The sequence below is a fragment of the Stenella coeruleoalba genome (assembly GCF_951394435.1).
Source record: "Stenella coeruleoalba genome assembly, chromosome: 1".
NCBI lineage: Eukaryota > Metazoa > Chordata > Mammalia > Artiodactyla > Delphinidae > Stenella > Stenella coeruleoalba.
The window spans coordinates 34,081,614-34,096,779 of record NC_137169.1 but is presented as its reverse complement, the minus strand read 5'-3'; the positions used below and the strand labels follow the sequence as shown (position 1 = coordinate 34,096,779).

Below are 15,166 nucleotides of genomic sequence, written 5' to 3'. Positions count from 1 at the left end.
TGTGGTATATTGCACTGGTCAGTTTTCATATGTTGAACTGTTCTTGTATTCCAGGAATAAATCTCACTTGGTCATGCATGGTGTGCATAATCCTTCTGTCATGTTATTGAATTCATTTTGCTATTGTCTTGAGAATTTTTGCATCAAGGTTCATAAGGGATATTGGTCTGTAGTTTTAGTTCTTCTTTAAATGTTTGGTAGAATTCACCCATGAAGCCATCAGATCCAGGGATTTTCTTTGTACAGGAAACTTTTGATTAAGTATTCAATCTTCTTACTCGTTATAGGTCTATTCAGATTTTTGTCTTTCTTCATGATTCAGTCTGTGTTGATTTTGTGTTTCTAGGAATTTGTCTGTTTCATCTGAGTTGTCCAGTTTGTTGGTATACAGTTGTTCAAAGAACTCTCTTATCCTTTTTATTTCTGTAGAATCAATAGTAATGTCACCACTTTAAATTCTCATTTTAGTAATTTGAGTCCTTTTTTTCTTAGTCCATTTAGTTAAAGGTTTGTCAACTTTGTTGTTTTTTTTCAAAGAACAACTTTTGGTGTTAAAGATTTTTCTCTAATGTTTTTATGTTCTCTGTTTCATTTATCTCTGCTCTAATCTTTATTATTTCTTCCTTTCTTAGCTTTGGGTTTGGTTTCTTCTTCTTTTTTAGGTCTGTTTTTTAATGTAAGTCTTTATAGCTATAAATTTCCCCCTTAACACTGCTTTTGCTGTTTCCTGTAAGCTTTGGTATGTTGTATTTTTGTTTTCCTTCATCTCTAAGTATGTTCTAATTCCCCTTGTAATTTCTTCTTTAATCCATTGGTTAAGTTTGTGTTGTTTAATTTCCACAAATCTGATAATTTTCCATTTTTACTTCTGTTTTTGATTTCTAACTTCATCCTGCTGTGGTCAGAGAAGATACTTTATATGGTACCTATCACTTAAAATCTATTGAGACTTGATTTGTAGCCTAACATATGGTCTGTTCTGGAAAATGTCCCATGTGCACTTGAGAAGAATGTGTATGCTGTTGTTGTTGGGTAGAATGTTCTATATATGCCTGTTAGATCGGGTTGATTTATTGTGTTAAATCCTCTATTTGCTTATCTTCTGTCTGGTTACTCTATCCATTATTGAGATAGTGGGTATTTAAGTCTGCAACAGTAATGGTAGAGCTGTTTATTTCTCCTTTCAGTTCTGTCAGTTTTTGCTTCATATGTTTTGCAGTATGTTATTAGGTGCATAAATGTTTGTAATTGTTCTGTCTTCTTGCTGTATTGCACCTTTTGTTGATATATAATGTCCTTCTTTACAAGAAGTAGGACTTCACAAGACATCTCTTGTAACATTTTTTGATTTAAAGTCTATTTTGTCTGATATTAGTACGACAATCCCTGTTCTCCTTTGGTTACTATTTGCATGGAATATCTTTTTTCATCCTTTCACTTTCAATCTGTTTGTGTCTTTGGATCAGAAAGTGAGTCTTCTATAGTCAGCATATGGTTGGATCATGTGTTCTTATCCAGTTCTGCCAATTCTGTCTTTTGATTGGAGGGTTTAATCCATTTATATTTAAAAGAATTACTGGTAAGGAGTGAATTCTGTGTTTTGCTATTTCTTTGCTGTGGCTTGTAGCTTTTTTGTCCCTTATTTCCTGCATTACTGTCTTCGTTTGTGTTTAGTTGATTTTTTGTAGTGAAATGTTGAAATTCCTTTCTCATTTCTTCTTGTGTATGTTCTGTAGCTCTTTGTGGTTACCTTGGGGATTGCATTTAACATCCTAAACTTACTACACTCTAATTTGAATTTATACCAATGTAACTTCTATAACATGCAAAAACTCTGCTCCTTTTCGGCTCCACCTCCACCTCTTTTGGTTGTTGATGTCTCAAAATTACATTTTTCTACATTGTGTGGCCCAAAACATATACTAATAATTATTTCAAATGCATTAAATCTCTTAAATCATGTAGACAACAATATGTGAAGTTACAAGCCAAAGTTACAATAATATGAGCTTTTATACTAATAGTTTTTAGAAAACATTTTAGCCTCTTAAATCATGTATAGAACAAAAAGTGGAGTTAAAAATCATTGTTATGCTAATGCTGTCTCTATAATTGCCCACGTATTTACCTTCATTGAGATCTTTACTTTTTTCATACGGCTTTGTGTTACTGTGTAGTGTCCTTTCATTTCTTCCTGCAGGACTCTCTTGAGCATTATCTTCCGGGGCAGGTCTAACAGTAACAAACTCTATTAGCTTTTATTTATCTGGGAATGTCTTAATTTCTCTCTCACTCTTGAAAGGACACTTTTACCAGGTATAGGATTCTTTGTTGACACTTTTCTTTTAGCACTTTGGATAGATTGGCCCACTACCTCTGGCCTGTAAAATTTCTGATGAGAAATCTGCTTATAGTCTTATTGAGGATCCCTTATATGTGACAAGTCACTTCTCTCTTGCTGCTTTCAGGATTCTCTCTATATCTTTGGCTTTTGAAAATGTGATGATAATCTGTCTTGGTGTGGGTCCCTTTGACTTCATCTTACCTGGAGTTCGCTGAGTTTCTTGGATGTTTATATTCCTGTGTTTCATCAAATTTGGGAAGTTTTCAGCTCTTATTTGTTCAGATATTCTTTCGGGCCCCTCTTCTCTCTCTTCTAGGACTCCCACAATGCATAATTGGTCTGCTTGATAGTGTCTCATAGGTCCCTTTGGCTCTGTTTGCTTTTCTTCAGTCTTTTTTCTTTCTGTTAATCAGCCTTGATAATTTCCATTGTCCTATCCTATCTTCACATTTGCTGATTCTTTCTTCTGCCTTCTCTTCTTTGAGTCCCTTAGGTGAATTTTTAATTTCAGTTATTGTACTTTTCAGTTCCAGAATTTCTTTTTGGTTTCTTTTTATGTTTTCTGTCTCTTAGTTGATATTTCATTGTGTTTATGCATTGCTTTCTTAATTTTCTCCACCTCTTCCTTTAGTCTTTGAACATCTGTAAAGTTGTTTTAAAATCTTTGTATAGTAGATCTGCCATTAGGATTTTTTTTCAAGGACGGTTTCTGTGGATTTGTTTTTGCTTTGAATGGGTCATACTTTCCTGTTTATTTTTATGCCTTGTGATTTTTTTTGTTGTTGTTGAAAACTATACACTTGAATCTATTAATGTGATACCTGTGGAAATCAGATTCTTCCTCTTCCCAAGGGTTTGCAGGATTTTGTTACTGTTTTTGGTTGTTTTTGACTGTTGATGTTGGCATGTATTTTTACTTATTTGTCTTCTTCCATTCCATCTTTTTTTTTTTTTTTTTTTTTTTTTGCGTTATGTGGGCCTCTCACTGTCGTGGCCTCTCTCGTTGCGGAGCACAGGCTCCGGACATGCTGGCTCAGCGGCCATGGCTTATGGGCCTAGCCGCTCTGCAGCATGTGGGATCTTCCTGGACCAGGGCACGAACCCGTGTCCCCTGCATCGGCAGGTGGACTCTCAACCACTGCGCCACCAGGGAAGCCCTCCATTCCATCTTTTTAATCTATTCTTCTATGTGGACAGCTTATCTTTGGTCCTCTGATAGGTTCTAAGCCTATAACTTGTCCCTTTCAGGATACATCACTTACTTTTCTAGCTTGCTTGAAGTCCTAGACCAGGTGTACCATACTTTGTCCATTGTTTCTTCGTTCTCCTCTCTTCCTTTCTTTCCCTGTTCAACGAAAATTGTCCCTTCTAAGTGCTGCCACATTCTCTTTTCCAAATCACCTTAAACCATTTCAGTCAACCTTAAAAGTACTAAGTGAATTTGAGTAGTTTATATGTACATCAGTATGCATGTGTGTTTGGGGGTGAGCCCCTGTGTTGCTCAGATCGTTGCCTTCAGATCAGGGAATTCTAGGAAAGACAGGTAGAAGATGTGGGTCAGTCTTAAGGCCATTTCAGAAGGCCATTGTACATGCTTGCCAGTAGCTCCCCTTTCTGCAATTTCAAAGCTGTAGGATGAAACAAGACTTTCTTCAAGTTTGTGGCCTAAATCTCTAAGAAAGGTCCAAAAGTACCTTTTGATTTTGGAACTGGGTACTCTTGGTCATGGAAAAAGCACTTTCCATCTGCTGCTGTCCTCTGTCAGAGTGGCCAGGCATCTCTTCTAGATTCTCTCTAGACTGAGATCCTGGGTTATTCCCCTAAAGCCCTTTGTTAGTAGACCTCTGTGGTCATCTCTGCTTGATCCTTGACCTTGATTATTTGGTTCTGGTTTTTATGATTCTCTTAATTTTTTCTGCCATCTTTCCCTTTTGTTGCCAGCACTTCCTTTCCCTCTAGGGTCCCCCCAGCTCCTCCTTGATTCTCAGTGCTACTCCATTCATAGCCTATTAGATGCAGAAGACCTGTAGTTTTCCCTCAGTGTTTATTTGTCTCCCAATTTCCTTCCCCTTTAGTCTTTCCCTTCTGAGTCAAAAGAACTTTAGCGAGCCCTGACCTGCCAAGCCATGTTGACCTTTGTCAACACTTTGTGTGATCAGCTCTGGTGTTAAGTATCTATCACCTCATGCCTGCTGATGTCTTTTCACAAACATTCAGGGGTTTTATTTGTTTGTTTGTTTTTAACTAAAATTTTTAAAAAAATTTTTGGCTGCATTGGATCTTTGTTGCTGCACACTGGCTTTTTCTAGTTGCAGTGAGCGGGGGCTACTCTTTGTTGCAGTGCTTGGGCTTCTCATTGCGGTGGCTTCTCTTGTTGCAGAGCACAGGCTCTGGGCACGTGGGCTTCAGTAGTTTTGGCACGTGGGCTCAGTAGTTGTGGCTCACGGGCTGTAGAGCGCAGGCTCAGTAGTTGTGGCACACAGGCTTGGTTACTTCTCTGCATGTGGGATCTTCCCAGACCAGGGCTTGAACCCATGTCCCCTGCATTGGCAAGCAGATTCTTAATCACTGCGCCACCAGGGAAGTCCCATGTTCAGGTTTTTTACATGCCAGCCTGCTTCCTTTTGTTTTAAGTCCTAGCCACTTTCTGTCATTCTTTTATTCTCCTTCTTGCATCCCTGTGTTTCACATTTATTCAGATATCTCATTTCTCTTATCTCTACCACCCAATAATTCTTTACCACATTTTCTTAGAAATGTAGTGTAAGAGGGGACTTCAGAGAGCTGTTAAAGCTGTTATCCTTTTATTTAACAGGTAAGGAAACTGATCCAAAGAGAGAAAGTGACTTGCCTGAAATTACAAAGTTCATTTAGATATAGGTCTTGACTCCCAGAATACAGCCTTTCCATATCCTTCAAACTTTCCCTGTCCCGTCTGTCTTCAAGACTCCCCTTTTGGTAAATACCTCTTTGGCCTCCTTAGAGATGCCAGAAACTAGTGTTGTAATGTGTTAGTGTGGAAGGGGGAAGGAGAAAAAGATGTTGTAGTACACAGTGTATTCCCTCTTCTTCCTAAATCATTTTACCTGTATTTACAATTTGTCTTGCCCAAAATGTTTAAATCCTCCAGTAATGTTTAAGTCCTCTAGTTGTGCTGTTCTTAATTTGATGCTCTGCTTAAAGGTCATTAAATACAAGTAGAAGTGCATTAATTCAGCAAACATTTATTTACACCTTTCCTGTGCCTGACTACATAGTGGGGACTAGGAATAATGAGGTGACTCTAGAATAATCCCTAATTTCAAGAAGCTCACAGCCTGATAGGTGAGACAAGTCTATCAAATACAGTATTATGAGGACTACATTTCTACCACAGGGCAATGGGAATAAGAGAAAGGGGCTTACTTGTCCTAGGGAGAAAGAAAAGCTTCATACAAGATGACACATTTCAGCTGGACTTTGCAGGATAAGTGGGATTCTATATGACAGAGAAGTCTGATCATTTCTCTGCTCAAAACCCTTTATTAGTGTCCGTTTTTCTCAGTAAAAACCAAAGACCTTACTGTGGCCTATATGGCCCTACAGAGTCTGGTCCCCCATTACTCTCTGACCTTGTCTCTTTTTCCCTTCCTCTCCCCTCCCCCTACCTCAGGGCCTTTGTACTTGCTCTTTCCTCTATCTTGAGTGAGCTTCCCCAGATAGACACATGACTCAAGTTTTTCCGTAAAAAAGCACCTACTACAGTGATACCTTCCCTGACCATCCTACTTAAATGGCACCTACTCAGCTCTCCTTTTCCCCTCTCCCTGCTTTATTTTTCTCTGTAGCGTGTATAACATACTATATAATTTACTTTATTTTCCTCCCTCCCGTCTTCACCCCTCCCAATCCCCTGAGAACCAGCTCCAAAAAGACAGGGAGTTTGTTTCTTTATTTATGTATTTCTAGTGCATAGAGCTGTGCCTAGCACAAATACTTCTTGAATGAATGAATGGTCATTCAACAACAGTCTACTTTCAAGAAATATGTTGTGTGATTAGATTTTTATTGAAGTATAGTTGATTTGCAATATTATATTAGTTTTAGGTGTACAGCACAGTATAGATTTATAAATTCTCATAACTACATTCTAAATGTTATAGGATCTCAGACATCTTTGAAACTGCATTATAAGTTAATTTCTTGCTTAAAAAGTCCAAGTAGACTCTCATTGTTCAATCTGTAATGAGAACATGGGGAAAAAATGAGGAGTAATGAGAATCTCTATATGAAAATAAAGTCTTATGAATGTGACAAGTTTCAAAAAGTTAAGGCCATTTGTTTAATGTGGGTGTCTGTTTATTCCCTTAATCTTGTTTATTTCCATAATTCTCTAATTCTCACCTGTCTCCTCCTTTAAGGTAAGAATTACTAAGCCAAAAAAAAGAGAAATGAAAAAAAAATATATAAAAACAGATTAATTTAATCTCCAATAAAAATTAGGTTTTGTCTTATGACTTGAGTTGTTAAGGATAAGTAGAAAGAGAGCTAAGATTTTGCAGGATGGAGGCTGGGATGTTGTTCGTAAGTGAATGACCATATTACTCAGAGGAGGGCAGCCCCTCTAGCCGGATGCAACCTTTAAAAGGTACATCAGCCACGAACGTGAAGGCCGATCACATTTTTTCTCCTGCACAAATATACTAGAGCTGTAACTTAGTATAACTTTTATTAGTATAACTTTTCTCTTCTTTTCTTCCTAAATCTTCAGTGTGGTAAATTGGTCAGAGAGATCAGTTCTGACTTTAAACTTTACTCTAAAAAGACATGTTATCTTGGGAGGCAGTGGCTGGAAGTCAGAACTCTTGGGTTCTGTTCCTGGTTCTTTCTCATTTTCTCTCGTCTCATTTCCTCACCTACATGAACAGAAGTAGGGCTGGATTAGATTATCTCTGAGGCTGTCTCACACTTGGACAGTCTGACTTTCCAGTGGCAGGTGGAAACTTGTGAGCAGCCAAATATAGTGTGCCCTACCATGAATATAAAACGGAGATTTTTCTTCCCTTTCTAGTTTCCTCTGGGAAAATGATTGCTGTTTTCTAGTTTGATTACAGCATTCCTAGAATGCAAGTATAGTTTGTGTGAAACACTAGAATACCTTAGGGAAATAGCCTTTCCAGAATTCTGGATGTTTCATATAATATAAACCAGTGTTACGGTGGTTCTTCCCCAGGAGTTATTGTGGGAGGTTGCATGATGTTTCCTCCCCTCCCTTTCTATTTTGCATTAGGATGCAATATAATTGACATTCTGGAGCTATTATACTTGATGGCTGCTGTCAGTGAAAGCATATTAACTTAAGAACCTTCTGAAATGCTATTTAAATGAGATCTGTGTTTTCCATCTACACATCTTCTAAATAATATGTTTTTAATCACCTTTGATATAGCTCTTTTACTTTATGCAAATCTTTCCTGTCACTTTGTGCCTCCAGTCACTTTGTTAATCAGCTAGGGCACACTTAGGTCTGCTTTAAGGATGCGAAAATCAGGGCAATAGAGACAACCATTACTGGAAAGAGCCCATGAGTTAGGAGAACTGAATTCTAGCCCTAGGCCCTGTCAAACTGATGTGTCTTTGGGCAAATCTCCTCAGCCTTCTGAGCCTCTGTTGCCTCATCCATAAAATGGGGGTAATCCCTGTCTTGCCTTCACTGTGGGTCTAGGGGGAGACTCAGATGAAGTAATGGGATATGAAAATGCTTTTGAACTATAATGAGGTATGTAACAACAACAGACATAACTTACCTACGAGCTTCCAGAGAGTTAGAGGCAGTGCCAGAATTAGTACCAGTGTACTCACACCCAGCCTGGCACCATGTTTGAAAATCCAGCACCACCTTTGGCAGAGTTGTAGCATCTAAAAGGAGTGATCTTTCCTTCCCTTTCCTTCCTCACTTTACCAGCTTAATTTAGTTTTAGGTAACAGTTCTATTAAGATTTTTATGTTTGATTTGCTTTACTTACGGTACTATGTTTTCCTTCTGTCTTCTTCACAATCTGATCAGGAAATTTGTACATAGACTCCAGGCAAAATCTCGCTCCTTCAGTGATGCCTCCCCCTGGTTATCCTCACATCCCGCAGGCACTCAGCACTCCAGGAACAACAATTGCAGGTGATTTGGGGTGTGGTGTGTTGGGGTTGGTACTTGGAGTTTAATATTGAAAAAGGCTTTAGCTGCCCCGACAGGGAAGGAGGCTGCCTCAGGAGCGGGTGAACTCCCTGTTTCAGAGGGGTGGGGTGCAGAATACCTGTAAGATGAGGATCAGAAGAGCCACCTTGTAGAGGCTTCTGGGTGGGTAAGTGAGAGCATATGCGCTGAGTTCCTGGCACACATAGGAAGTGTTCAATAGGTGTGTGTTTCTTTCTTCCTTTGTCCTCTCCCAAGTCACTGCTGACATTGCCTCCTTCCTTCCAGGCCATCACGGAGCCATGAACCAGCAGCACATGATGCCTTCCCAAGCCTTCCAGATGCGGCGCTCTCTGCCTCCAGATGACATCCAGGATGACTTTGATTGGGATTCAATTGTGTAGAGCTTGTTTCTTAAGGCACCAGACAGACCCAAGCGTTACCTTTCTGTGCAGTGAAGGGAAAGGTTTGAGAGAATCCAGTTGAGAAAACAAAGTTTCTAATCATTTTACCAATGTTATTGAAATTTTTTTTGAAGACAATCAAAAAGATTTTAGCTGGATAACTTACTGCTTTTATCTGACCCAGACAAGTACTACATGTTTGTCTCCCTGCCAGCTGCCCTATGTAGCTCCTAATTGTTGTGTGATTTGAACGGCTTTTGCATATTTGTGTCAGTTTGATGTTGACCACAAGTGCCAGACTGATTTTTCAGACAGAGCCTATTTTGCTGCAAGCAGTTTATAGATGCATATATGTAAATACATGTACAAAAATTATTGAAAGGCTTCAATTTTTTCTAATTGGATTATTATGTCTTGAAAAGAAAAGTTACTGTGAGTTTTTATTCCTTGTTAGGCTATTTTCGGCAGGATGCTTTTAACTGATGTAGGCAACTGAAAGGAAATAGATTTTTTCAAAGCCCAGTTCCCCTTATTTAATCTTTTTCGGAAATGTGAGTATTGAGTTCTACTCAGTAAGCCAGAGAACCCAGAGTTTGATACTCTCCAAACAGTCCAAAGGGGCATGTTGTTCCTGAGCAGCATGAAGGACTGACCAATGTTTTTTTGATGCCTGGGGGATTCTAGAGTTCATGTTGCACCGTGTCAGCATCTGGTTTTCTAAGTCTGCATTGTATGCCAGTATTCAATGTGTTTGATTAGAAGCTGGGCACTGCTTGGCTTTTGAAACAAATCAATGTCTCCACATTCACTTATGTATTTATTATTCAAAAGTGTTATTTTAATATTTATTGCTATCTTCTGTGAATGCTCAGCTCCTCTTGGGTTCATTAAGGAGAAATGCAGTGTCTGAAAGCACAGAATTATTTTTCTTGATAAGAGTTTACAGACAAGACAATCAGAGAGAGATTGTGTCATTCTCTTTATCATTACTCCTGCCATGTGAGTATATTCTCTATCTTTGCATTCCTGCTAATTGAGACTTATTTGCTAAGTAGGATTTTCTGGAATTTGAATCAGAGTTCATTTGGGCAACGGGACAGCAGGGCAGTGTTTGTATAGCAAGTTTCCCCCTCATTCTCTTTCCATTTAGGAAGCACTGAAAGGAGGGTAGAGCCACACATGGATTTTATTTGCCTCCGTCTTCAGTGCAGTTACTGTCGAGTGGCCTGCTGTTTCTGTTGTCCTGTGTGTCTGTGTATGCATGACGTTTGGTTCCTTTCTTTGAAATGCAGCCTGCCTCTTAGGGGTTTTTATTAGTTGTTTGTTTTTTGTTTTGTTTTATTTCACAGTTACTTTGCATGGATTGATTGTCTTAGTTTTGTAATGAAACTAAGAGAAATGAGATTTCTTTTTTTAATGAATAGATTTTGAATTGGTTCTTTAGACCAGAAAAAAAAAGCAGAATTTTTCAGTTCTAATGGGGAAACGATGTTCCATCAAATCAAGGAGTACTAACTGCTCACTGGTTGCCTTTTAGCATCTCTAGTCTCTATCAGCCATGCTTATTAAGTCACTTTAATTACCCTTACTGATTCTGTGGTTGAGTAATCTCTACTTGAACTAAACAAACACCTTTGTTTCTCTGTGTGTGTATGTGAGAGTGTTTGCGAACGTCTTTGGGTATTTTTTTTAGTGGAGTGTTGCCTTGAATGAATCACTGGGAAGCCAGCCATGGTAAAGGCTGGTGAGGTTGGGGAGGAGGGAAGGGCTTTATATTCCTGTTGTTTGGATCCTGCTTGGCATGAAAAAGGAAACTCAGTTCCAGCCCCTTGGATCAGTAAAAATCAGAGGATTCTGGAAAGGCAGCCAATCAAGATGAGATAGCAGCCTGCAGAGTAAAAGCTTGGAAAAAAGGGGGTGATTCTCAGTAGTCTGCTCAAGTCACGGTTCTCTAGATACCAAAATAGCTGTTTTGAAACTATAAATTGTATGGGTAGCAGTGTGCACTTTAAACAATTTGGGTGTTAGAATGCAGTAGCTTATACTGAGTTATTCAAGTAGAAACCGCTGATGAAGATGTTACAAATTGTGTGAAGCTAATTTCCCATTTGGTAATCATTTACTGATTTGCAGTGATCAATATTTTTGTGAGAATTTAAACTTACCATGAATGGCCCTGGAGGCAGAGCCTCCATCCAGACCCATCCCACACTAGTGATTCATGTGGCCAGGGAGCCCGGGACAGGCTTTCTCACGGGCTCCAGCCAGACAAGGCTCCCTAGTGAGGTGCAGAGCATCCCTCTAGTGGCCATCTCAGTTGGTAGTTGTAAATGCAGAGCAGTTCTGTCTTGGACTTAAATTGACTGAAGACTTTTGGGGAAACGAATCCTAAATGCATGTAATCAAATGGGGGTACTCTGTCCAGGAGAATAATCCGACTGGCATTTGTGGCAGTGTTTGAAATGTAAATGTATTCATGTATGTTCTTGTAAATACATGTCTCTCAGATGTCCTTTGAAGTGGGAGGGAATCAATCTGGGGATTATTTCAAATGGAATAGAGTATTTTGATATTGTTCATTCAGAGGGTGATGTGTACATATCTATATTGTATATATGTGATGAAAATGCATTGGCTTTTTGTGCAGACACAATCTGCTCTCTGTACTGCTGTTGGACAGTCAGTGTTTTAATGTTTCTACAGTTTTGCTATTGCACGATTTCATATTTTGCCTCTATGATGAACGGCACCCATTCTTTGTAACTGTTTAGTGCTGTAAAGAAATATCCCAAGTGTCATTAGGATTGTTGCTGCCAGAAGTGATATGCATGAATGGCACTTAAAATAAATATATTATGTTAACTCTATTTACAACACCAATTGGTCTGTGTCATTTGCTGCAGTTGAGGGAACAAGATTGGAGCTAGTCCAGAAGCAGAAAGCCTGGAGTTAGTCATTCCTTGGGGTCTCAGAGGTTGTGTCCCATGTACTGCTGCCTGAGAACAGTCATTGCTGCTGTTTATTGAACATCTCACTTGCTCTGTGAACTTGAGGAAGTTATTTCATTTGTCTGAGCTTTCATTTTCCTCATTTACAGTGCCTATAAAATGAGAATAATACCTACCTCCTAGAGTTGTAGAGGGATTAAATTAATTAAGGCATTTAGAACAGCATCTGAAACATGAAAAGTACTCAGTATGTGCCACATGCTGTGCTAAGTAGATATTGTTATCCTCAGCTTACATGTGGGAACAACTCAAGTAGAGGTATAATGGCTTCCCCACATCCTTTATTGGTAAGTGGTAGAGCAAAGGTTTGAATCCAGAGCATTTGACTCCAACGTCATGTTTTTTACACCGTCCTCTATTACTTCCAGTGGAACACCCCGGTCCCTCTACCCCTACCCTGGACCCTAGTCTTGCCCCCAGCACTGCCTTCCCAGAGTGCTCTTTCCAAAAGGTGAAAGTGGAGCTTCTTAACATTTGCTGAGCCCACACTGTGTCAGCCCTTCCCATGAGAAATTTAGAGATGAAAAAGCCACGGTTCCTGGCTGTAGGGGGTACAGACTTACCCAGGACAGGGAGCAAATGCCAGCCCAGGGAACTTGCCCAGGGAAGCTACTCTGAAGATGCCCCCTGGCAAGGCAAGATTCTGTTGGTGAGCAGTTAGGTCATGCTGAGGCTAGGGCATTGGCTTAGGAAAGCCTTGGGGTGGGCATGGGCTTTTTAAGTTGAGTTTTCAAAGGACTCAACGGGAGAAGGTGTTTCCATTTATACCACTGCTCTGAGCCAGGCATGGAAGCTAGATTAGCATGGGCGCAGGGTGAGGTTGAAGCCAAAGAAGTGACGGTTTGCTAGTTAAGAGCCAAGCACCAGCAATCCCTGAAGTTGGGATGAGTGCTGGTGTCCCGACCTGATTGTGGAAACAGGCTCAGAGAGGCTACCAATGGGCAGACCAACGACACTGGTGGAAGTGGACTTGAAGCTGCGGTCTGTCTCACTCAGGAAGGGGAGAGATTCCCACCAATCCCATAATCCTGCTCAGGACCCCTCACTACTTCTAACTTAACCCATACAACACTGTCAGGAAAACCTATTTTTAACCATTTTACCGATGGGAAACTGAGGCTCAGAAAGATTAACTTGCCTTAATTAAGTTCTCATAGGTAGTGGAGGATCTGGGATCATTCAGTCTGGGCCTGACTCCAAAGCCCATTTCCTTTTGCTCCACCCAGGGATAGTGCCTACCCATCCTGTGTGTGTGTGTGTGACTTGGAGGAGCTCTGCTTTTCCATCAGTGCCTCTGAAAGACTGTAGTAGGGGGCACGGTTAGATATGGTCACTTTGTGCTGATTCAGGCACAGCTAAAGTGCACCTTTGTGCTGATCAAATGAGAAAAAGATCATAAAGATGCATGTTTCATTCTTGTGGCTTTACCATGTTGCAGTGTGTTAAGGGCTGCTGTTTATAGATGTGCCCTTACCAGTCAGACAGAGCAGTCCTGGAAGAACCACGTAAGCATCAGTTAGCATTCATAGAAGGGTTGACCGCATCAAAAGGCCCTAGGATCACAGAACTATCTTGAAAGCTTCAAGCTGGGAGGGGCCTTTGAAATCATCTAATATTATAAAACACCCACATTTTGCAGTTGAGAACATTGAGACCCAGAGGGGAAAGTGACTTGCTCGAAGTCATACATTAGTTAGGGGAAATTTGGGGGAAGGGGAGGAGTGGAGAAAGTCATCTTCCCGGCAGGAATTTAAAATTCCTCACACATTGTCTTGATCTACACAAGAAGGTGATGCTGTAGTATAGTTACTGTAGTTATTGCTCCGCCTTACAGAAAAGCAAACTGCTTTAGAGAGGTAAGGCGCAAGGCAGCAGCATCCTGAATGCATTCAATCAAAGCATGGGAATTTAATTAGACACACTTGGCCAAAAAGAGAAAGAAGGGAAATCTTAATGTGAGAGTACCTACCTGTGATGAACGTGTGCCCCTCAGTGAGTGCAAGTTGGAAGATTCAAACCTGAGACCATAACTGATGTCTGCTTCCAGGTGCCTCTCTGCCTGAGCGTCTCACCACTGAGTGTCGTTCCAGTGGGTAAAGATACACATTCTGTACAACATTGCACTTGGATGCAAGCCAGCTACTTCAAAGACAGACTGTAACCAAGAATTAGGAAAAATGACCATGTTGGGCTTATTGAGATGGTGTGTTTTTCCCCAGTGTGGTGCCTTCCTAAAGGGTTTTCCAGAGGATTTTGGACTTACCTCCCTGTGTGTCTCCCTCACATGATAAGCAACTAGTCAACATGTGCAAAGCACACATTTGGTAAGTGCACCAGAGCCGGAGTCTAACCCCAGGTCAAGGCTGCTTCAACCCAGCCCTGAAGCTGTGCCTTCAGCAACGCTGACCCTGGAAGTCCAGAGTAGGACGGCCACCATGTATTCCTTGTTACTTCACGTTACTTATTCTAAGTACTTGTGGGTTATCCGATTTCGCCTTCAAAACAACTGTGTGGTGGATACTATTGTTATCAACCTATTGCAAAGGAAAAATCTGAGCCACAAAGAGATTAAGTCACCTGCCCAGGGTCATCCGCTCGTAAGTGGTAGAGGTAACAATAGCTGGAGCAGGAGAGCCAGGATTTCAAACCCAGGCCATCCAGCCCCAGTGTCTACACTGCAGTGCGCTGTGCTGTCAGTCCTTACAGGGCAAAGAACGGGGAGCCTTAGAACAAAGCCATGAGGCCGCAGTGAGCACCGGAGGCCGCCAGAGGGCGCAGGGCTGCCAGCTGTGTGCCTTTCCTTGTTTGGAAGGTTTCCTTTACCACAGGGGCTGTGTTCTCTTCCTCTGCAGCCCCCAGAGCTGGGAGCTCCTACAGCCAGGTAGGGACCCCAGTGGCCAGCTCTCAGACTCTGCTCCCGCATCAGAGCTTGCTGGAGGGAGCCGAGGAGCCCTCTAGTCCTCGGCGATAAACACTGGGGGGGCCCACTGCAGAGTGGCCTCTGAGTCTGCTGCCTGGGCCCAGCCCTCCTGATGCCCACTGTCACCTACTCTGAGGTTAGGGTGGGGAAGGTCACCCCACCATCAACCCCAGATCTGAGTTTCCTGAGGCTCTGCATTCCTGGGACCAGTTGACGTCTTGTTTAGGCAAGTGGCCGGGCCTGCCACACACCTTGCCACGGGGCATCTACCCTTGTCCTCCCAGCCCTGCCTCTGAGCCCACACACGCTCACACAGCGAGT

The 15,166-nt window shown here is 41.2% G+C and overlaps 1 protein-coding gene across 5 annotated transcripts in view; it reads left to right on the top strand.

The window, feature by feature from the left end:
• The window catches only part of FOXJ3 (forkhead box J3), a 129,084-nt gene extending 119,363 nt beyond the window's left edge, over positions 1-9,721 (top strand). For all 5 annotated transcript variants that reach the window (XM_079901506.1, XM_079901505.1, XM_079901502.1 and 2 more), the window contains 2 exons: positions 8,391-8,498; positions 8,802-9,721. In XM_079901506.1, the coding sequence (XP_079757632.1) occupies positions 8,391-8,498; positions 8,802-8,917 (224 nt within the window). In that variant the 3' untranslated portion in view covers positions 8,918-9,721. The remainder of the gene's footprint in view (positions 1-8,390; positions 8,499-8,801) is intronic.
• Positions 9,722-15,166: the final 5,445 nt, after the last annotated feature.